Genomic DNA, 24,545 nt, shown 5'->3' with positions numbered 1-24,545 from the left:
TCCCTAGGATCTTGCAGAATGCTGGGCACATTATAAATTTTCCGACTTGCCCAGGAATGAACTGCAAACCAGATCATCAAAATTTTGGCAACAGCAGCATAAGCCTGGTAGCCAAGACCTTTTCTGGAAAAAAAAAAAAAAGAGCAATAGTATAATGGCTATCAGGTTATTTTCTCATGGGTTGCACACCCACCAAACTCTTAATTCCTACCAAGTTGTTTCATGCTTCTGGGCTTTTTCACCCAAACTTTTGTTTCAGTCCACCTCCCCTAACTCTAAGAGTCAACTCATTCGCTACTTTTCTGTGGAGAAAACTCCATGACCTCCTGAGAGAGAGGGGACTACTCTTTCTTTTGTGTTTTGCTACTACTGGTATGCCATCTCTTCATAGCATACGTTGTACTGTATGAAGCATGTGTGTGTGTGTGTGTGTGTGTGTGTGTGTGTGTGTGTGTGAATTTATAAGGGCGTCTGGAAGGAGCTCATTGCCATCTGGTGGGGAAGATATGTGTAGCATATGTACATTTCATACCATGGCAGTGTAGATTTACATGAGATGTCCAGGGTATTTCATGTGCAACATAATATTGAGTGTGATAGATATTCCCTACATAATGATTTTTATATTAGGAAGCAGAATAATACAGTGTAGGGTAGGAAAAAAGTTTTCTTCTACCTCCTTAGGGTCCTGACAGGGTCTGAAAATTAAACTGACAAAAACATAACCTGGGTGTGTGCCCTGACTAGTAATTGAACTGGCAACCTTTCAGTGCATGGGATGACAATCTTCTTATAAAAAAATAAAAATAAAAATAAGGCCCTGGCCAGATAGGCCAGTTGGGTAGAGTGTTGTCCCAATATGACAAGGTTACAGATTTGATCCCTGGTCAGGATACATACAAGAATCAATCAATGAATGCATATATAAGCGGAACAACAAATCATTGTTTCTCTTTCTCTAAAATCAATAAATAAAAAAATTAAAAATATTAAAAACATAAGTAAGACAGAAGAAGAAACCAGGTTGAACTAGATAACCTCCTGAGTTCATGCTCTCTGAAATTGGGAGGTAGAATGGAAGAAATGATCAAGTTGCAACAGATGGAGTTTTTATATTTCCTAACTGAACTGATGAGCACAAAAGTCCTTACCACACATCACTTAAAATTTTTTTTCACTTAGAAAAACCACTTTAAACTGAGTCCCATCAATATTCTTGACATGAAGGAATTTGACCTTTGTTAATCTGATTTCATAGACCACCTATCATTTATTGTATATGATTATGTGGCATTATAAACTAGAACTTATGCCTGGAAATCATTTTGATACATGTCCCTCCTGTCCTCTATTTATGAGCAAGGGCAGCTGTGGGGTGGTTCTGTGTGTAGGATTAAGAAATACTGAAGTTCTTGAAACAAGTCAGATGTTTTTATTTTCTAAGCAAAAGATCACACCTAGTGAAGTATTTATTTACAGGCTCCACAGCAAAACAAAAGATTAAAATAAAAGAAAACTTTCAAGGGACATAGAAACGATCTGAATGCCACAGCTTTCCCAACTCCAGGGGCCAGAGGACATTATGAAAGACACCGAAAAGTTGATCTTGTGCCTGTAAAAACTTGTAGATTAAGGTTATAATGACCAATAAATTACAATGAAAGTTTCAAGCTGAAGAGAGACTCCCACTTTGACTACTTGGTGTGTCAATCCACTATTTGAACAATATGTCTAGTAATACACAATACTTTTGTGAAAGATTTCTTCAAAACAAAAACAAAACAACCGTGTGTGTGTGTGTGTGTGTGTGTGTGTGTGTGTGTGTGTGTGTGTGTGTGTGTGTTTATCCTTAGTCATTGACTTTCAGAGAGGAGATGGGGGAGAGAGAAACACGGATGGGTTGCCTCCCAGATGCACCCCCATCAGGAATGGGACCTGCAACCTAGGTAAGTGCCTGACCTGGAATCAACCCAGGACCTTTCCATGTGCCTACAACTAACTCGGCCAGAGCAAAACAACCATGTGCTGTTGTTTTGTTTGTTTTTTTTTAAATGTATTTTTATTGACTTTCAGAGAGGAAGGGAGAGGGAAAGATAGAAACATCAGCTGCCTCCTGCACGCCCCACCCTGGGGACCAAGCCCCGGAACCCTGGCATTGCCCCCCCCCCCAATCGAACCTTGCGCTCCCTCCTCATAGGTAAATGGTCCAACCACTGGGCCACCCGGCCTGGCGAAACAACCCTGGTTTTTTTTTTTTTTTTTAATATATTTTATTGATTGTTTACAGAGAGGAAGAGAGAGGGATAGAGAGTTAGAAACAAACACCGATCAGCTGCCTCCTGCACAGTCCCTACTGGGGATGTGCCCGCAACCAAGGCACACGCCCTTGATCGGAATCGAACCCGGGACCCTTCAGTCCGCAGGCCGAGGCTCTATCCACCGAGCCAAACCGGTTCCGGCCACAACCCTGTTTTTAAAACCGAAAGTGAAAATGGTTCTACCTAGTTAGTGACTAGCTGAGAGACACCAGGTCTGGTGTTCCGGAAAATCACATTTAGAGAAAATCGCCATCGGAGCAGAGTTGTCTTTTTCTTTTTCAAGGAACCAAACCGTCCATCTGAGCGACGCCCACTGGGAATAAGGCAGCACCCACCTCGGGGACGGCACCCGGTCGTCCCGCCCAGCTCCCGGGCGTCCGGACGCTCGGCGCGAGCTCCCCCGCGGCCGCCGCCCCCGGCTTCCGGGAAGGCCGAGCTCTTTGGACCTGGGGTGCAGCGCTCGGCGGGTGAGTGGGGCGCCCGGTTCCCCGACTGCCATCCCTGCTGCCAGCAGTCCCGGGCTGGAGGGGCCCTGCGTGCGGAGGGAGGAGGGTGCCCCGGGGCCCCGGACGCGCGCGATCGCGGGGCCGAGAGCGCCCCGGTCGGTGGTGGCTCTGCGTCCCGCGCCCCCCGCGCCCCTAGCCCCGCGCCCCTGAGCTGCCCGCCTCCCGGGTCGCTGCGGCGGGCGACGTGCCACCGAGGGGGCGCGCCTGCCTCGGGCCCAGTGTGCCTTCCCTTCGCTGCCCCGGCCTCTAACCCCGGCTCCTTAGATTGCTTTGCTGCTTCTGGGAAACTGAAACTTAAAATGGTTTGCGTCTCCCCATAGTTCTTAGAAGAACCGATTCCTGAAGGAGGTTGACGCTGCTTGGCAGGCACGGGTTTGGCCGTCCTGCCTCACTTCTCGGAATAGGCAGGGGTATTCCTCTCAGAGACATCCACAGGAGAAGATGATGTTTCCCTGTCTGTATAGCACACATACGTTTCTTTAAAAACTACTTAAAATCAATCTCTACCATTGTAACTAATGACCACCTTCTTCCTTTCCTGCCCCCAGTCTTTCTTTTTGCTGCCAGGCATGCAAATGGGAAGGTTCCATTCTCCCAGGCCTTGTGCCACAACGATGAGAGTATATTGGAACAGGTGGTAGGTGGAGGCGATCTGTGTTGGTTTTGTCAGGTGTGGCGTCACAAATTACCCCTGACTTAGCAGCTTAAAAACCAGACGTTTATTATCTTACAATTCTGAGGTTAGAAGCCCAACCTGCGTCTCACTGGGCTAAAATCAGTGCGTCTGCAAGGCTGCCTTCCTTTCTGTAGGCTGCCGGGGCGAAACTGTTTTCTTGCCTTTTTTTTTTTTTTTTTGATTCTTTTTTTTTTTTAATATATTTTATTGATATTTTACAGAGAGGAAGAGAGGGGGATAGAGAGTTAGAAACATCGATGAGAGAGAAACATCGATCAGCTGCCTCCTGCACACCCCCCACCGGGGATGTGCCCGCAACCAAGGTACATGCCCTTGACCGGAATCGAACCCGGGACCCTGAGTCCGCAGGCCGACGCTCTATCCACTGAGCCAAACCGGTTTTGGCTTTTTTTTTTTATTCTTTAGGCTGCCCACCTGCCTTGGCTCAGCGCTGCCCTTTGCCCATCTTCAAAGCCAAAAACATTCCATCTCTCTGACTGCTCCGTTGTCACCTCTCACCCTGACTCCGGTCTGCTGCCTTCCTACTTCCATTTTAAAGGACTGTGGTGATTACATTGGGCCCTACTGATAATCCAGGATGAGCTCCATTGTTACAGAGATTCGGAACAATCAAACAATGCAGGAGAGGTTGGAGAGATTCACTTTATTCACCGTGGTGGGCTTAGAGAAAATGAATTCAAATTCTAAGCAAGGCTACAAGCAGAACTTCCCTTTTTATTAAGGAGCCAGCCCTATGTGCACTTAGTGGTTATCTCGCTGCTGGCCTTGAAAACAACACAGTTCTATCCAATTAAAAAGTACACCTGGCATGGCATTGAGAGTATGGGCATATCTAGTGTCTGGCCTACAAGGTCAGGCAGCTAAGTTTATCTTCCTCATTATTCAAGCAGGCTAAAGCTGGCTAGAAAGTAAAGTTATTATTATTATTTTTTTTAGAATAAGAGTGGAAATACATAACAGCAGAGAATTCCAAACAATAGTTTTACAAAATAGGGGTTTTCCTTCTCACCATAGTTTTTAAAAAATGTATTTGTATTGATTTCAGAGAGGAAGGAAGAGGGAGAGAAAGATAGAAACATCAGTGATGACAGAGAATCATTGATCAGCTGCCTCCAGCCCACAACCTGGGCATGTGCCCTGGACGGGGACTAGAACCATGATCTCCTGGTTCTTAGGTCGAAGCTCAACCACTGAGCCATGTTGGCTGGGTTGGAATTCTTGAATATGTATTTCCTACAAAAAGGTGTTCTCTACATAACTGAAATACAGTGATCAAAATCAGGGAATTGATATTGACCATTGCTGACACCTAATTCTTGGATCCAATTCAGATGTTGCCAGTTGTCCCAATAATATCCTGTGTAACAAACAGACCCAGTTCAGAATCGCACGTTGTGTTTAGTGTGATGTCTCTGTGGTCTCTTTCTGCCTGGCACGGTTTCTCGGTCTTTCCCGGGCTTTTATGAACATGACCCTTTTGAAGTCTGTGTAATGTTTCTTCATGCTTAGATTCAGACCGTGCATCTTTGGCGGGAATATCATAGGAGTCATGCTGTGTTCTCAGCGCGCCCTATCACATGGCATAGGATTTCCGGTCACCACGCTGTTGACTTTGATGATTTCATTCTGGTGGCGTCTGGCTGCTTCTCCAGAATACAAAAGTTACTGTTTTCCTCTTTGAAATTAATAAGTATTTTAATTGTGGGGAAGTATTTCACAATTCACTAAATGGTCAGTTCCTCATCACCATTTTAATTTATTTATTTACATCAGTATAGACTCACATAATCTAGATTGAATTGTTACCGTCATTATTTACTGGTATGCTTAATTTCTTCCCACGTTTGGTCAGTGAGACCCTCCTCAAGCTGGATCCTTTGACCTTTCTGCATGTCCTCATCATTCTGTGAGCACTTCCTTGCTTTTGGCACCATAAAGTGCTGTCTTGTATCTTTTCTGTCTCAGTCCTAGAAAGGTTAGAAGACCAAAATAGTAATCTTTTAAAAGGGAGCATATTATTATTTCGATGTGAACTACGAAGGAATGTTAATACCCATCATTTTCTACTACTTTGTTGAAAAGCAAAAGCTTTTTAGAACCCTTTTATATATTTATAGGTGTAAAGTTACTTGAAATATAGACTTTGTTTGGATATAAGCCACATGATAATAAAGAATTTGATGATGGGCCCTGGCCGGTTTGGCTCAGTGGATAGAGCATTGGCCTGGGGACTGAAGGGTCCCAGGCTCAATTCCGGTCAAGGGCATGTACCTTGGTTGCGGGCGCATCCCCAGTGGGGTGTGTGCAAGAGGCGGCTGATCGATGTTTCTCTCTCATCGATGTTTCTAGCTCTCTGTCCCTCTCCCTTCCTCTCTGTAAAAAAATCAATAAAATATATTAAAAAAAAAAAAAGAATTTGATGACGGGGAAAGATGTAGCGAAGGAGAGATTTTTTTTTTCTGTAAAAGGGTCAAGTTTGTTATTTCCTTATTGAGTTTGTGCATATATACTGTTTTAAAATATTAAACATTTTGACATTAGGGAATCATGGCAGCTGGTGAAGATACAAACGAATTTATGAAGGAGTATTTGAAAGATGAAGAATTTATGAAAGATGAACAAAAGCAGGTAAATAGGGAAAATTACTGGGTATTATTAAAAATTAATTTATATACATTCGTTTTTCAGTGAAGCATGTTTTGTATGTTTTTATCCAACATTACCTTGAATTTTGGAGGGTATTTAGGGTTTTCTGAAATACTTTTACTTCCATTATTCAAAAGTTAAAAGAAGAATCATATTTCTATTTTGTCTTTTCCAAGGCTCACAACATTACTGCTTTTCCCCTCCCTCCCTCATTTCTTAGATTTACACCCAGAAGTTAAGAGCATGGTTAACAATGATCTGATCAGACCCAAGAGGGAAGGGTGGCTCAGGTAGCTTAACCCTTTGCACTCGCTTGCTTTTTTCTCGATTCCTGCTACCGATGCTAACCGTGTCGAGTCACACTCGACATCCGAGTGCCAAAGGTTAAACCTTTTACCCAAGGCCATATATCTGGCATATCAAGGTAGCAAAAATAAATAAATAAATAAAAAATGACAACATTTAAAAAACAATTTTCCCAGAGTAACAGATGTGCAATTTGAAAGTCATATTATAGTCATAAATAGCTGGGAGAGGAGTTGATAGAACATTGGACGTAGACTCAGAAGACCTGGGTCTCAATCCTTGCTCTACTCTAAAAATTTCTGTGACTTTGGTCTGTGTGAAAGGCGGTTTCCTTGTTTGTGAAATGGAGATAATAACATTTGGGAGTGATAGGAGATGATGTAAAACACATTTATTATTCACATGATTTTATTTATTCTGGGACTGTCTAATGTCTTTCTTTGCTTTGTTCAGAGAAATTTAGCTTCTTTAATTCCTTTAGAAAAATGAGGTCAGGAGCTGTTTAAATTTTTGGTGCTATTTGATATATTTGTGTTGTGTTTTTTTTTTAGAAATTAATTGACCAAATATTAAAGGAAAATATTTACTTAACGTTGGAGATCCAAAAGCTTGAAACTGAGTTACAAGAGCCCACCAGAAGCTCCCAGGTACACCTTTACTTATTTTATGTATCCCATTTTTAATGATACCATTTTTCAGAAGAAGGGATTTCATGATATAAAACTGACTTTTAAAACATCATGGTCATCCATGGCACCGCTGTTTGTAATAGTCCCAACGTGAAAACAGCCCAGTGTCCCTCCATAGTAGAGTGAGTTCATAAATTGGAGTACATTCACACAATGACATACTACCCAGAATGAGAATGAACAGTTTCATCTAACACCGTGGATGAATTTCATGAACACAGTGTAGAGCCAAAAAAGGAATGCTTCCACTTAAATATAGCACAAAAGCAGGATGTTAGCCGTTAGCATGATAGGAACTACCAGGTAGGAACTAGAAGGGAACCCAAGAGGCCTCTGGGTGTTGGTTGGTCATGTTTTGTTTGTGATCTGGGTGCTGGTCACACATGTGTGATCACTTTGTAAAATTTCATCTTGCTGTACACTTACGGTAATGCACTTTTTATATTTATGTATAAATATAAAATTGGTGAAAATTTTAAAAACCCCACAAAAAATGATGGTCATTATCAATCACTTTTGGACCAAATTCTCACAAAGTTTTTTTATTATTGTGCTCCTCATCGAAGTTGCTACAGTAATTTAAATGAGTTGCACAGTTAAAAAAAAAAAAAAGGATGTATATCTTCACCATTAGTCTCTCCTAAATTTTCTTTTTTTTTTTTTTTAAATATATTTTATTGATTTTTCAGAGAGAAAGGGAGAGGGATAGAGAAAGTGAGAGGGATAGAGAGCTAGAAACATCGATGAGAGAGATAAACCGACCAGATGCCTCCTGCACACCCCCCCTGGGGATGTACCAAGGTACATGCCCTTGACCGGAATCGAACCTGGGACCCTTCAGTCCGCAGACCGACGCTCTATCCACTGAGCCAAACCGGTTTCGGCTCTCCTAAATTTTCCTGTATTTGAATTAGACATAACTTTCACCCCTTTTTTTCTTCATAACAACTCATAATTGTTTCTTTCTTTTTAAAATATATTTTTATTGATTTCATAGAGGAAGTGAGAGGGGGAGAGAGAAATATCAATAATGAGAGAGAATCATTGATCGCTGCCTCCTGCACACCCCACACTGGGGATGGAGCCTGCAACCTGGGCATGTGCCCTGACCGGGAATCGAACCATGACCTCCTGATTCATAGGTAGATGCTCAACCACTGAGCCATGCTGTCCGGGCCATAATTGTTTCTCTACATGATGTAAATGCTTAAAGCATTGCCATTTTTTTTTTTTTTTTTTTTGTCTCTGAAATCGGGAATAGGATATTGAATATCAGGAAGTGCAGTTTCCCATGTTTATGGGACTTAGAGAAGACTTAAGATTCTGGCTACTCGGACTGGAGCCAGAATCAGTTAGTCTTAGAACTCAAAGGGCCTTGAGAAACCAGCCAGCTTAGTTGATCCACTTTATTGAGGGCTGAAGCTGTGGTCCAGAGGGCTTAGTGACTTGCTTTCTGCCACAGTGTGTGCAGGACTAGAATCAGGTGCTCTCACTCTCACTCCAGAAGCTCTCAGAGATATTGCAGGTTCAGTCCCAGAACACTGCAATAAAGCAAATATGGCAATATAAGTGAGTCACGTGAATTTTTTGGTTTCCCAGTGCATATAAAAGTTATGTTTACACTATACTGTAGCCTATTAAGTGTGAAATAGCAGTATGTCTAAGAAACAATGTAATACCTTAGTTAAAAAATACTTTATTGCTGAAAAAAATGTTAACCATTATCTGAATCATCAGTGAATCGTAATCTTTTTGCCGGAGGAGGGTCTTCGGTTTGTAAAATATGCAATATCTGCAAAGTGCAATAAGCGAAGAGCAATAAGACGAGGTATACCTGTATACTGGATATCTCCACATGATTGGGAAACACTTTGCCTTTTCTCAGACATTACAGATTGTGGTTTTTTTTTTAAATATATGTTTTATTGATTTTTTACAGAGAGAAAGGGGAGGGATAGAGAGTTAGAAACATCAGATGAGAGAGAAACATCAATCAGTTGCCTCCTGCACACCTCCTACTGGGGATGTGCCCAAAATGAAGGTACATGTCCTTGACTGGAATTGAACCTGGGACCCTTCAGTCCGCAGGTCGACGCTCTATCCAGTGAGCCAAACTGGTTAGGGCCACAGTCGGCAAACTTCGGCTCGAAAGCCACATGCGGCTCTTTGGCCCCTGTGAAATAAGATGAAAGGATCAGCATCTGATTGCATTACTGAGGACTGACCTGGGCAGAAGCAATTACTAAAGTTTTTAGATAAGACCACACTGAGTATTCTGTGGGATTTTTGAAATCAGTGGAGGATGAATTATGTATTGAGTATGGCTCTTCCACAAAATACCACGGCCTAGGTGAGTCTATTTTGAAGAAGTGGCGTTAGGAAAAGTAAGTTTAAAAAATGTGGCTCTCAAAAGAAATTTCAATCGTTGTACTGTTGCTATTTGGCTCTGTTGACTAATGAGTTGGCCGAGCACTGGGTTAGGGCATTACAGATTGTTTTGAAATTGGAATGATGGTAATCAGGAATTCCACTGAAGTAACATGTAGATATACAATGAATATAAGATTAGGTCAAATGACTCAATGAATATGTCTAATCTCTTCGAGATAACCTTTTATTTCAGCATGGGAACTAGAAATGAAAACACAAAATTCATTTGTGCATTTATGTGTAATTATATAGATCTGTTGATTCCTTGATTTTTAAGCAGCTAAGTATAACTATTTAACTTTTTCCTCCATATTACAAATCTTGTTGATAGTGTCCCTTCACATTTTTATAAACCTAAGTTGTGGTATTGGTTAAAATTTTGATGGACAGGTAGTGGGGAAGGGAGAAATTAAATTTGATATATTTTAAATTATATAATTCAGATTTCAGACCATTTATTCAGCACAACATTTTTTAAAAACTGCTTTAGGATCATATGTAGAATATAAACTTTGGGGAAATTAATATGTTTTACAACTTCATAATTTTATAGCTGAATAATTGCCTATAAAAGAGACACAAGGAAAATTGAGGCTTCAAAATTAAAATGGGAAAATGTGAAAAATAGGTGACATTTTGGATATGTTGTATTCTTAAGTACAGATATGGACATATCATGTTTGTTTAAATCATTATTACTAAAAGTTGTAATTGTAACCTCGACCGCCACATGGTATATTTTAGATGTACTTTCGTGTATTCCTTTGTATTTTTTTTTATGTTCATAAAAAGCTTAATTTATTAAAAAAATAAATTATATAATTCAGGAGTCTTTCTTTGGGGATGAAATTTTCTGGGTTTGCTATCAAATAAACTATATTGTACTCCCAACTCCATTTCATACCTCTTTGCAAGAAGAGTAAACATTCTGTCTAATGATTCCCCTGTGAGCTAGCCTATTATTGGCACAGTTGTCTAAAAGGTACTTTCCTGAAGCATGTAGTCTTTAGAAACAAACACTATACAATATTGATCAGTTTAAATATTGATTAGAAAAAGTGAGAGATTATATGCTTATAATTTGATCTGTGAAATAAGATGAAAGGATCAGCATCTGATTGCATTACTGAGGACTGACCTGAGCAGAAGCAATTACTAAAGTTTTTAAATAAGACCACACTGAGTATTCTGTGGGATTTTTGAAATCAGTGGAGGATGAATTATTGGGTGATCAGATCACATTATCACTGCAAGGGCTTAAGTTATTCCTTGTCTTGATTTTAATCAAACATTTCATTTTGAAATAGATTAAAGAGGATATTCCCGAAACAAAGATGAAATTCACATCTTTAGAGAATCCTGAGGATGACAGCAGGTTTTCACATATTTCCTGTTCATTTCAAGTGAGCTCCCGAGTTCCTTATGAGCTACAAAAAGGAGAAGCGCTCATCACCTTTGAAGACGAAGAAGGTAAGACGAATGTTCAACCTCGTGACCAAGTTATCTTTGGAAAGCACTTGCACTTTCAAAGAGCTTTCCCAGATATTTGACTATTGCTTTACAATTTCATCCCATTCTCAAAGTGAAACTCTGAGGCAGGTATGATTATCCCCATTACACAGATGTGAAAACTGACTTTGAGACGTTAAGTGACTTGAAAATGATCACTCATTCAAAATGCACTGGCTCCGAGACTCAAGCCCAAGTGTTGTGATGCCCAATACCAGCATCTTCCTGTTCTACCGGCCACTTCCAAATGATAATACTAATGTTTTAAGGACATAGAGCTCTACACAGTTATCAGAGAGTTCTCACAGGCATGCTCTCATTTTATACTCACATGACTCTGTAATGTAAGAGAGTTACTATTTACATTTTATAGCCAACAAACAGATTCTCAGGTGTTTACGTGATTTACCAAAGAGCATATGACCAATGGATGGACAGAGCTCAGGAGTCAGAGATGTGGGATGGAACCTGATGTTTGCTAAGTCTGCCACGGTGTGGGATCTTGTTCAGAGCTGAGGAGAATCTGGCTCTTAGTGTCATACTTACTAGAAGTGTGATTTGGGTTGAGTTCTTTATAAATCTCAGATTTTTTATGACAGGCTTTGTGGTCATACCTATCTCATGGAGTTTCTTTGAGTATTAAATGAGAAGTGTTATAACATACTTAGCACAGTGTCTGACACATATAAACACTTAGTAAATGTTAGCTGTTATTATTGCTACAAGTTAGGAATTTTTCAGATAAGAAACGAAGATAGGGAACTTTAAAGAAGATAGGGATCTTGCTCAAGGTTCATACAGTTAATAAATTGCAGAGCTGAGAGCCAAACACTGAGTACCCATTTACTTTCTACTGAAGCGGCATTCCTCTGAGCAGACCACCATATGTCAAATTATGGGGTGGCCTAGGGCGGGGGTGGGCTAGAAGAGGTCGGGGGGGGGGTGGGGGCTAGAAGAGGTCAGTGGGTAGGCGGGGGCGGGGAGGAAACATATGAAATACTTTCAACAATAAAGATTTTAAAAAATAGCCCTGCCAGTGTGGCTTAGTGGTTGAGCATCGACCTCTGAACCAGGAGGTTACGATTCAATTCCCAATGAGAACACATGCCCAGGTTGTGGGTTTGATCCCCAGTGTGGGGCGTGCAGGAAGCAGCTGATCAATGATTCTCTCTCATCATTGTTGTTACTATTTCTCTCTCCCTTCCTCTCTAAAATCAATTATATATATGATTTTTAAAAATTTTAAAAATTAAAATAAAGGTGCTCCTTCAAGTTTTAGCCCTGTCACTCCCACCCCCCAAAAATATTATGGGAGGGGGTCAGATGGTCTTCACAAACCCTTCAAGTGCTCAGATGCTGTTATTATAACTCATGTCTCCTGGTGTTTGGTCCATTACTTCAGCCTGAAAATAAGTGTTAGAAAGAAAGGGATTCAAGGGATCAAGAGGTACAACCTCCCAGATATAAAATAGATAAGCCACGGGGGTGTACTGTGCAGCATGGCAACTTTAATCAGTAGCATTGTATTGCATATTTGAAAGTCACCAAGAGAGTAAATCTTGAAAGTTCTCATTGCAAAAAACTGTTTTTGTTACTTTGTATGATGGCGATGGTAACTTATGGTGGTCAATTTGCAATATACACACATATCGAATATAATGTTGTACACCTAAAACTAATATAATGTTATATGTCAATTTTATTTTAATTCAAAACAAAACAAAACAATGGCCTTCTAGCAGGTCAGTATATACTCATACTATTCGTTCACACTGGGTCCACCCCTGCAGCTGAGGGTGGAGTGGGAGACCAAGGGCCATGCTGGCAGTTGGCAGTGAGCATTGGGATTAACCTGAAAGACCGAATTGAAGATGTGGGAGGCGGGGATTCTGCACAGGAATTACCTGGGAATGCTGAGAGTAGTATTCTCTTCAGAAACAGCTGCATCACTGCTTCCACCATGGGCATGGCTCTGAGGTCCTGGTCTCCTGGGACAACTTTGGGTTTATATAATTAGCAGGAGTTGGCTTTTGATGGTCAGTGTCTCAGAAGTTGAAGCACAAGTGGTTCCTTCCAGCTGCGTCAGATCACCAGATGTTGGAGATTTGGGTGTGGGGAATGAGAGGGAAAGAGCATCATTTAAGGATTACTTCATTAATATTTTCTGTTATTGTCTGTTGTCATTAACAAAAAAGTCATAATTCAAGAGTCATAGCATAGTACAATGAATGTGAATTCCCACATGACAAGGCCCTGTCTTCTAGCCAGTTTCTCTCTTCCTCCAGCTGTGCTGTGCAAGCTGGTTGCCATAAACACATGTGAGGTTTATAAGACCAGGAGTGGGCATCTCTTATTTTCATGACAATTTAGAGCAAACAGCTCTGAATACTAACGGAAGAGTTATAACCTCTCATGTCACACAATTAAAAATAAACACACCCACATGCATTTTAAATGGACACACGGTTGCTGTTTACAATTCTAGTGATTTTGGCATAATTATATTACTTAGCATCTCCTATTTGCATGGATAAATTTAATGTGATAGTTTTGTGATTGGCACCGGAAGGCTATCAACTTTTCAGTGAATTACCTCAAAAACATTTTAGTGAAAGTAGAATTCCTAATTAAATATGCCCCCCCCCCCCCAAAAAAAAAAGAGATTTACTCTTTGGTATTCAAGCCTAGGTGGTCTTTAATATGTAATCCTTGGGAAGGACAGAGAGAAAAGTAAATATTTACTTCTGTGGCGCTTGTAACATATTAAAAAGGAGCAACAGATGATACATAAGGTTGATTATCAGGATGACACTGACCCACAAAGGCTTTCCCAGCTTACTCAACACAGAAGAAATTTCTGGCTGTGCTTTAATGTCCTAAGGGAATTCTCTGTTAATTGTCAACAGTGGAAAGGAAGGGTGTGTGACTATACTGAAATCATATATGAATTTCTGAAGAATTATCAGGCTTATCTCTTAAGAGATGAATCTAGAACTTGATGAGAATTTCTACATTGTAATTTTTGCTGATGTATTTTGACATTAATATATCCTACTTTGGTGGCAAGACCATTATCACTTGGAAGTCATGAGAAAAGTTTTAAAAATTAGATCCTTGAAAATGAAAGAAAATTGCCCTGGCTGGTGAGGCTCAATTGGTTGAGTGTCCTCCTGTGCACTGAAAGGTCACAGGTTCAATTTCCGGTCAGGGAACATGCCTGGGTTGCAGGCTCTTCCTAGATGTTTCTCTCTCCCTCTTCCTTCCGCTCTCTCTAAAGAAATCTTTAAAAAATTAAGTTAAATTTAAAATATTTAGGATAGTTTGTTCTTTTATAATTGAATTTGTTGGGGTGATACTGGTTATTAAAATTACATAGGTTTTAGGTGTGCAGTTCTACAACACATCATCTGTACACTGTATCCATCTAGGATAATTTGTTATTAAACCGAAAGGGTAAAAATATATTGAAATACTGGAAATTAATACTTCCCAATTTATTTTTCAGTTGCCCAAAATGTGATCAAAATGGAGAAACATAATGTGAACATAATGGATATAGGTGTGGAGGTTATAGCCAAGCCAGTTCCCTTAAATTCAGGAGTCAGATTCCAGGTAACACGGTGATTGAAGCTTTTCAGAATTCTATTAAACATGGACAGTGTTCTCATTCATATCTCTGAACATGAAATGATTTCCCAGGTTTCTGTAGAAGTGTCTAAAATGAAGGTCAATGTTACTGAAATTCCTGGTGAATTGCCTGAAAATCAGATGAGAGACAAGCTAGAACTGAGCTTTTCTAAGTCCCGAAACGGAGGCGGAGAAGTGGAATGCGTAGAGTATGATAAGCAGGCCGGAAGTGCTGTCATCACATTTGTGGAAACTGGAGGTATTTATGTATTTAGAAAGTTAAAAAAAATACTCTACCATTTAAATTATGTTCTGCCATTTCTAAAGGTATTATTTTTCTAATTTTTTTTGGTGTGTGTCCTTTTTTTTAATTGTTGAAAGTATTACATAAGTCTCCTTTTTCCCCGATTGACGCCCCCTCCCTGCCACTCCCCCCCCCCCCCCCCCCCAGGACAAGCCCCCATGGCCCCAGTGTCTGTGTCCATTGGTTATGCTAATATGCATGCATGTAAGTCCTTTGGTTGATCTCTCACCTACCCCCCCCCCCCCTTCTCTCTGAGGTTGGACTGTCTGTTCAGTGTTTCTTAGTCTCTGGATCTATTTTTGTTCATCAGTTTATATTGTTCATTATATCCCACATATGAGTGAGATCATGTGATATTTATCTTTCTCTGACTGGCCTATTTCGCTTAGCATAATGCTCTCCAGGTCCATCTGGGGATGCAAGGATGGTACAATATCTGCAAATCAATGAATGTGATACATCACATAAACAAATGAGAGACAAAAATCACATAATCATATCAATCGATGCAGAAAAAGCATTTGACAAAATCCAACACCCTTTTAAAAAACACACATATTTTTATTGATTTCAGAGAGGAAGGGAGAGGGAGAGAGAGTTAGAAACATCAATGACAAGAGAGAATCATTGATTTGCTGCCTCTTGCACACCCCTACTGGGGATTGAGCCCCCAACTGGGGCACATGCCCTTGACTGGAATCGAACCTGGGACCCTTGCATCCACAGGCTGACACTCTATCCACTGAGCCAAACCAGCTAGGGCCCATCACCCTTTCTTGATAAAAACTCTCAGCAAAGTGGGAATAGAGGGATCATACCTCAAAATAATAAAAGCCTTATATGACAAACCTATAGTCAACATCATACTCAATGGGCAAAAACTAAAACCATTTCCTTTAAGAACAGGAACAAGACAGGGATGCCCACTTTCACCACTCCTGTTTGACATAGTACTGGAAGTGCTAGCCATAGTGATCAGACAAGAAAAAAAAAAATAAAAGGTATCCAAATTGGAAAAGAAGAAGTAAAACTGTCATTATTCACAGATGACATGATACTGTACATAGAAGACCCTAAAGACTCCATCAAAAAACTACTAGACTTTGTCTACTTCTTTTATTTGGAATTTATAAGAAAACATAAAAATAGGGGGTTGTTTTTAAATCTTATAAAATGGTAGGTAGAGTCCTGATTTTCATGAATGCTACTAAGAATGGTAATACAGATAATGAGTACATACATCCTCATCATGTCCCATGCATGAAGTCAGGTGTTGTATACATTTATCTCTTCTGATCAGAAGCAAAACTTGAGATGGTTGTGATACCATTTTATTGATGAGGAAACTGAGTCCTGGGGAGGTTAAGTAACTAACCCAAGATCACACAGTGGGTGTGTGGCAGAGAAATCTGTCTGTCCCCTTTTTAGGTAGAAATGGACTATTACCAAATCATCTTAGGGAGGCTTATATTCTTATGATTAAAAATAGAAGATTCTACAGCTGCTTTTGTTAATTTGTTCAAGTGATCCTTAATGTCAGAAATCTCTTGCTCGCCAAAACCGGTTTGGCTCAGTGGATAGAGCGTCGGCCTGTGGACTCAAGGGTCCCAGGTTTGATTCCAGTCAAGGGCATGTACCTTGGTTGCGGGCACATCCCCAGTAGAGGGTGTGCAAGAGGCAGCTGATTGATGTTTCTAACTCTCTATCCCTTCTCTCTTCCTCTCTGTAAAAAATCAATAAAATATATTAAAAAAAAAAAAAAAAGAAATCTCTTGCTCTAAGTCTTAGGGCTTCTCCTGGGTTTGCACATATAATAGAAATCCAACATACAATTAAAAACATTGACTGATTGTTTTTTTCATAACAAAATAATCCATGCTTTCTAAAGAAAGTGGAAATAATAGAGAAGAGCATTAGTTTAGTAAAAATTGAGACATTTCCTTCCCTTTCGCCTATGCTGTAGTTAGTTATGATTAGATTTTTCTGGAATTGCTGGATCATAGGGTGATTCTATGCTTAATGTTTTGAGGAACTGCCATACTGTTATTTGCTGTGGCTGCACCATTTTACATTCCTACCAGCAATGTCCACATACTTGCCAGCAAGGGCCTGCACTCTTGGCCACTGTACATACTGCTGATCCAAGGTGGACTGGGGAGAGGAGAGAAAAACAAAGTGATTGGATATTCTTCTGAACTGTTTCTATTACATTTTATGCTGTCTTGACATACTGCCTTTTTACCCTCTAGGAGGAAAAATGCTGCTAAACATAAATCTGATTATTCTTTGGTTTAGAGAAGACTGATGAATTTTTATTACTATTTGCCTTCACTTTTTCTCGATGGCATTCAATACTCCCCCAACCCCTTTGCTTAACATCATTATATAAGTTTACTGATTATCATGTATTAGTTACAGGATAACTAACACATCCATAAACACATACAGTATGGTATATAGTGTATACATATATATTTTAAAATATCTATTATAAAATATATATCTGATTCTAATCATAGTTTTTCTTGATAACTTCTTTAGAAACTGGGCAACACTTTTTTAGGATGGGTGGGTTATTTTTTGCAGATGGTAATTGCATTTTTCTTTTTGGTAATTGCATTTTATGTAGCTACTGAGGTGGAGCTATTTGAGAACATTGAAACTCTGCTGCTGAAACCAGTTTGGCTCAGTGGATAGAGCATCAGCCTGCGGACTGAAGGGTCCCGGGTTTGATTCCGATCAGGGGCATGTACCTTGGTTGCGGGCACATCCCCAGTAGGGGGTGTGCAAGAGGCAGCTGATCGATGTTTCTCTCTCATCGATGTTTCTCTCTATCCGTCTCTGTAAAAAATCAATAAAATATATTTAAAAAAAAAGAAAAGAAAGAAACTCTCTCTGCTTTGATTGACTCTGGTAAATATTTCAAGAAAGAAGAATCTACCTAAACCTCATTATGTTGGTCTTATAGGTTTCAGAGTTATGTACCATGAAGTCTTTAAAGCAGACTACAATGTCTTAAAATTTAATCACTCAATTTACTGTTTATTGTGATACTGTTCTGTTGGAAGGAAGCTTTAACTTAAGTTAAAATGTTTATGCTATAAAGAAAGTAATTTTAAAAAATTTACTCCTAGTTGCTGACAGGATTTTGAAAAAGAAAGACTATCCGCTGTATATAAACCAGGACTGCCACAGAGTTGTTGTTTCACCGTACACAGAAACTCACTTGAAAAAGTTTCAGGTAAGGTCCTCTCTTTTTTTCCATTTTTGGGAACTTACCGCTTGATCCCACCCCACAAAAAATAAAGAAAAAGTTGTGAGTCTGTTACTGTTTGAATCTTATTAAAGAGGGATATCAAAATAGTTTCCTCATATCTGCTTGGTGCAGAATGAGTTTGTCTTTTAAAAGAATCTTTTAATGTACCTTATTTAATTTATTATACACTTTTAAAAATTAAAATTACTCCAATAATGACACAATATTTTTTTTATGCAGAGGTATAGCTACATTTCTCTCTTGTGTCTTCTGTCATTGGGCATTAACAATAATGTTTCCTGCTCCTTTTCTCTGAATTTATTATCTTTAATCCAAACCTGCCCCCCTTTTCTGTTCCTACTCAGGTATTTTTTTTAATTGAAATTGAAATTTATTGACATATCATAGAAGTTTATTACCAATTAAAAAGGAAAGAATGGAAGAGGGAAATATTTTATACCTTAAGTAAAGGAAACTTTTTTTTCTTTTTACTGAGACAAACACAAATGATTGTGTTCATGATTTTTTTTTCTTTTTTAGATTTCATTTCATTTTTTTATTTTTATTAAATTGACTAGAGGCCCAGTGCACGAAATTTGTGCATGGGTGTGTGTGTGTCCCTCAGCCCAGCCTGTACCCTCTCCAATCTGGGACCTCTCTCACAATTCAGGACTGCTGGCTCCCAACTGCTTGCCTGCCTGCTTGCCTGATTGCCCCCAACCGCTTCTGACTGCCATCCTGATCGCCCCCTAACCACTCCCCTGCCAGCCTGATCGATGCCTAACTGCTTCCCTGCTGGCTCGACTGCCCCCAACTGCCCTCCCCTGCAGGCCTGGTTTCCCCCCCCACCTCAACTGCCCTCCCCTGCAGGCCTTGTCCCTACCAACTGCCCTCGCCTGCAGGCCTGGTCACCCACAACTGCCCTCCCCTGCAGGCCTGGTATCCCCACCCCCCCTCCCGAACTACCCTCCCCTGCAGGCCTTGTCCCTACCAACTGCCCTCGCCTGCTGGCCTGGTCACCCCCAACTGCCCTCCCCTGCAGGCCTGGTCCCTCCCAACTGCCCTCCTTTGCTGGCCTGATTGCCCACAACTGCCCTCCCTGCCAGCCATCTTGTGGCGGCCATCTTGTGTCCATATAGGGGCGGCCATCTTTGACCACATGTGGGTGGCCATCTTGTGTGTTGAAGTGATGGTAAATTTGCATATTACCTCTTTATTATATAAGATTGGGGTGACATGGGTCAATATGAACATATAGGTTTCTTACAAGATCTGTATATTGCACTGTATGCCCATCATCCAAAGTCAGATCTCTCCTGTCACCTTATATTAGGATCCCCTTCTCCCTCCACCCCCCTTCCCTCTGGCAACCACCACACTGCAGTTTGTGTTCATGAACCTACTCAGGTCTTACATGGCACCACCATCTACTTAGTCCACCAACCTGAAAGCTAGAATTCATGATTAGCTCTTTGTTTTTCTTCAGCTTGAACATTCATTTGGTTACTCAATCTTGTCACTTGCACTTCTGACCTCCTCTCTCACTGGCCTTTCTGTCAGCAGAGTTGCCCTTCTTCCCTCTATTTGTCTAACGCCACCAAAGTTGTCTTTCTGAAACTCAGATCTGACTCTGATATGCCCTTGCTTCAAAATCTTACTGAGGCTCCCTGTCTTTCCTAAGATAACTCCGAAATATTAAGCAGAGCTTATCCATGTAAAGGTTTGTAATTCAAAGCTCTTAGCAAATTTACTATTTATCTTTTTTACTTTCCTTTTTAGGTATTTTCAGGAGTATCTAAGAGGACAGTGCTTCTGACTGGAATGGAAGACCTCTACTTGATGGATGAAGAAGTTGTAGGGGATTATGTTAACATTCACTTTCAGCGGGCGAAGAATGGAGGTGGAGAAGTAGATATGTTCAAATGTTCTCTCAATGAACCTTGCATAGCATACTTTCAAGAATAGACTTATGGAATCATATGACAATTAGAGCTTCTGAGCCCAAATCACTATCAGTGTTTTACAAAAATGAGTACCTTTCTCCTTAAAAAAATTAAACTTTTAATTTTTAGTGTCCATATATTCATAGAGACAAATATATTTTTATGGTTCTGAATTCTTCTTTGTTCCTAACTGTGCTGCATATTTACAAACATGAGACCGCACTGTATTAAAAACACTTGTGTTCATAACTTATGTGGATTGGTGCCATGTCTGTTGAAATCAACCGTAAGTGATACAATTGTTTCCCTGCCATGCTGGCTGCTTCTGTAGTCATATGGGCCAATTCTGCTTTGTTTCGGTTTTTTTTGGTTTTTTTTTAAATTTATCTTTAGTATTGAAAGTATTATAGATGTTTCCCCCCCCCCTCCCCCGCCGCATTGACTTCTTCTAGCACCCGTCCGTCCCCCCCCCTTCCCCCCCCCCCCCCCCCCCCCCCCGGCCCAGGCCTTCACCACAAGCCAATTCTGTTTTGATCCCAGCTCCACCAATATGCAGACTTGACTCTTGACATTTCCCAAAAGAATTGTTACATTCAGCAATTTGTGATTTCTGTGGACTTGGCGGAATTTCCAAGGAACTTCAAGAGAAATCATTTCCTATTTTCCGTAGTATTTCCACAGCTCCAAAGGTATTTCTCAGAGCCAAGTGTGGCTTTCTTCTTGAACTTTTCTTCACCCAGAGTGTCCACTGCCCTCTATTCCTTCCAAGACATCCCCTCTCCAAACAGAACTTGTAAAGACTAGAATTCTCTTTTACTCTCCTGGTGAAAAAATAGTTTTAAGGGATTGAAAACCTTGAAATAAAGAGAAAGGTAAATGCAAAGCTACTTATCACTCATGTTTGTGCTGGGGAATACCTGAAGGTAAAAACACAGTACCTGTCATTTAGGAGCTAAAACTTGAGCTGGAGAGAGAGACCCAGTTTAATAGCATCCCACTGTTTTAACTTGCAGAAACTTAAAATGATGAAATTGAGGGTTCCTATTCGGAGAAGGTAAAATTATCTTATGTTAATAGAGTATGTTTCATGAAGTCAACAGCAGAATTAAATTCATATTAAAATTCTAGTAGAAATGAAATGGTTTTAGGAAAGATTCTAAACCTAAAACTAGCCCCAAAAAACAAACAAACAAAAACATGTGCTTTGTTTTTCTTCCGATATTTTATTTTTAGGTTTTAAAGTTGTTATACTATATCAGAAGTAGTCATTATTCTCTCACTTCTCTTTGAAATAAGAGATGGTATCTACAAACCAGGCATTTATAATAAATCTTCATATTCACTTTTAGGGAAAAAAATCTCTCATTGTGTTAGTTATTCTTTGGAAACAGTAAGATTATTTCAGTTTCCCAAAATATAAGAAGAAAAATTGAAAGAACCTTATTTAATTTCTATTGGTTCGGTCTCACTAGCCTGAGAGTATCCTTTTTAGTGTGGGCAGACTGCCAATCAGAAAGAAATTTTTCCTAATATTTAGGACAAGGTTTGAAACAGTCACTTTTCTTTCTTTTGGGGGCCCTCTTCAGGCAGTAAAAATAGATAACTTTATTCAATTCTAAATTTTCACAATGGTTTTTTATAAATGTTACTTATTTTAGAAAATTATATCTTTTCTCTTTTCATCACACCACCCATGCGTGATATGGCTGGATCTCAGAAATCAAGCATTGGCTTCCCTGCTTATTTCTAGGGTTTTAAAGATTTTACAGAAGGAAAGTTGTCTTTGAAAAATTTCCAAGAGATATTGTATTGACTATTTAACACATTGTATTTTAAGTTAGGAAGACTTCAATTGTGTGTCCAGGATGAAATAGCTTTTACTAAAGGTGTGAAAAGATGTTATTAATATTTAAGTCAGGAAAGATAGATCTGTGGAATTACAAGTCCCTCTTGCTGTGTGTGGGTTTATCAGTCAAAGCAGGCTAGGTTATGCTGTGATACCAAACCACCTCCCAAATCTCAGTGGCCTAACAAAATAAAAGTTTAATTCTCAATCATGTTGAATGTCTAACAAAGGTTGGTAGGGTATTCTGTCCTAATCACTGAAGGCCCCATCTTAAGACATTCTTTCAGACTCATGGAGGTGGGGAAATCTTGCACCAGCAGTTAAGTGCTTCTGGCTCAGAACTGACCTGTGTCATTTCCTCTCACATCTCATTGGTCAGAAATAATCACATGGCCTCACGGAAACATAAGGAGAGTAAAAAATTTTGTCTAAAAATGAGGAGGACCAGAGAGAGTGGAGCCAGAATGATAAGAAACACAGTCTGTTTTGATCTCCTGGCCATCAATCTTTGGATCACTCTTCTTCACATACTGAAGAGGCAAAAAGGGCTAATTCCAATGTAGCCCTGATATTTGGGGCTAGTGATCTGAATCCAGGCCAGTAAGCTCGGTGTACATTCCTGATGACCTATAATTAAGTCACTACCTCTTTCCCAGACACTGGTCTTGCAGAACCGGTTACAGAGGCCATTGGACTGTGGACAGTACACTGCCCAGAGGGAGGGCTCCTAGCTCTGACGCCAGGCCAGACCACCAGATATGGCCTGGAGACCCCCAACACCTGGGGGCCTTCTTGCAAGGCCCGTGAAAAGGACCGGAAGCATAATCCATGTTTGTGGGACAAAGATCACAGGGAGGGAGATATGAGGGAGGGCCCCATGCGCGTTCCTTCACTCAGATTTGGAAGGCTGTTCCCTGAGTCCGCTGGCGTATTAAACAGTGTCCCTCCTACTTCCTCAGAAGCGTCCTTGGTCTTCTTGGTCTTCTGCAACAATACAAAATTCACTCACCCCATCCTCAAGGGAGAAAAACAAAATATTCCCCCCAAGTGGGAGCAAATTAAAAATGCATGAACTCTAGATGGTATGTGGTAGTTTCTGTGTCAGGTTTGAATGTTATTTCTCTTTATCTAGAGAAGTAACCACCTCCCAAATCTCAGTGGCCTAACAAAATAAAAATTTAATTTACATTGGTGGAACTGTTACAAAATAACAGCAATAGACTCTGTCACAGCTGGGAAAGGACAGTATGGGAGACACAGCAGTTACTGAGCCAAAGCCATTCTGAAATTCCACTCAGTAGATGTGGACTCCACACCCTCTGGACGTGGAATTTTGATTGGGCCCCAATCCATTCCCTGGAAGTTCTCTTACTCATTGTCCTCACAACTCCGGGACATTCTTCTTTTCCCATTACTCTTCTTGGCCATACCTAGAATGGGCATTCCAAATATATCTTTCTTGGGTATCAAAAAGCTTTCTGACTCAGTCTACTTCCAATGATCAATGATTAGGACCAAAGTTTTTGAAATTTTGCACATCCACAGTCTCTACTCGTGGTGGCTAGTTAGCTGGTACAATGAAAAAAATAGGTTTCTTATCTATCTTATTCTGGTCCGCTTACATGTGCGCTAACAGGCACACTCACAGATTTTTTCAAGACTTACTTTTTAGTGTTGCAATAATTCTGTTTTCTTGGTCCATTCTTCTCTCCCTCCCTTCATTAAACTGTGGGTACTTTGAGTCTATCAAGCCACTTTTAGTTTTTTTTTTTCCTTGAGCCGGTTTGTCCAGTTGAAAAGGTTTACTGAATTCTGCAGCCTAATTGGTGTTTTTGCTTTGAGAGACCTTAATCTGTTCAGAGATTGAAACCTTGATTTGATACTTGCCGGAAGGCAGAGTTTGTTACTCAATGGTCTTCTTAGTTTTATCATTTGAGAATGGGAAGTGTTGTTACTTCCAACACTAAAAGTTCCCATATTTCTGGACTTGATTTCCTTTCATTCCTGCTTGCAAAATGGCTAATTATGCCAATTATGTTGCTCAGTGGTTAGATCGTGGGCCGAGTACCACGATCGCAGTTCGATTCCTGCTCAAGGGCACGTACCTGGGTTGTGGGTTCACTTCCAGAGCCTGGTCGGGGCACGTGCAGGAGGCAACCACTCAATGTGTCCTCTTCTCTCTCTCTCTCTCCTCTCCTCTCCTCTCCTCTCCTCTCCTCTCCTCTCCTCTCCTCTCCTCTCCTCTCCTCTCCTCTCCTCTCCTCTCCTCTCCTCTCCTCTCCTCTCCTCTCCTCTCCTCTCCTCTCCTCTCCTCTCCTCTCCTCTCCTCTCCTCTCCTCTCCTCTCCTCTCCTCTCCTCTCCTCTCCTCTCCTCTCCTCTCCTCTCCTCTCCTCTCCTCTCCTCTCCTCTCCTCTCCTCTCCTCTCCTCTCCTCTCCTCTCCTCTCCTCTCCTCTCCTCTCCTCTCCT

The 24,545-nt window shown here is 40.5% G+C and overlaps 1 protein-coding gene across 4 annotated transcripts; it reads left to right on the top strand.

Annotated features, from left to right (window-relative positions):
• Positions 1-1,876: 1,876 nt before the first annotated feature.
• Positions 1,877-20,480, top strand: NMI (N-myc and STAT interactor). Of its 4 annotated transcripts, none has more exons than XM_054723313.1 (8): positions 1,877-1,946; positions 6,063-6,149; positions 7,025-7,120; positions 10,900-11,062; positions 14,607-14,713; positions 14,801-14,987; positions 18,167-18,273; positions 20,068-20,480. In XM_054723313.1, exons 2-8 carry the CDS (start codon positions 6,069-6,071, stop codon positions 20,251-20,253), a joined length of 927 nt encoding a protein of 308 aa, XP_054579288.1. In that variant the 5' UTR covers positions 1,877-1,946; positions 6,063-6,068; the 3' UTR covers positions 20,254-20,480. The 4 variants fall into 4 exon arrangements, with proteins under 4 accessions (XP_054579288.1, XP_054579286.1, XP_054579289.1 ...); XM_054723311.1 differs by lacking the exon at positions 1,877-1,946 and adding an exon at positions 2,507-2,785; XM_054723314.1 differs by lacking the exon at positions 1,877-1,946 and adding an exon at positions 3,259-3,282.
• The last annotated feature ends 4,065 nt before the right edge of the window (positions 20,481-24,545 follow it).

The sequence above is a fragment of the Eptesicus fuscus genome, chromosome 11, assembly GCF_027574615.1.
Source record: "Eptesicus fuscus isolate TK198812 chromosome 11, DD_ASM_mEF_20220401, whole genome shotgun sequence".
In the NCBI taxonomy this organism is placed as follows: Eukaryota; Metazoa; Chordata; class Mammalia; order Chiroptera; family Vespertilionidae; genus Eptesicus; species Eptesicus fuscus.
Note: the sequence above shows the minus strand (reverse complement) of the source record. Positions and strands in the feature narration are given on the sequence as shown.

Bases quoted from the DNA above. Each gene is read 5' to 3' on its own strand.
- NMI (XM_054723313.1), top strand. From the start codon at position 6,069: ATGGCAGCTGGTGAAGATACAAACGAATTTATGAAGGAGTATTTGAAA. The intron at 14,714-14,800 runs GTAACACGGTGA...ATGATTTCCCAG, and splicing joins ATTCAGGAGTCAGATTCCAG to GTTTCTGTAGAAGTGTCTAA. The intron at 14,988-18,166 runs GTATTTATGTAT...ATTTACTCCTAG, and splicing joins CACATTTGTGGAAACTGGAG to TTGCTGACAGGATTTTGAAA.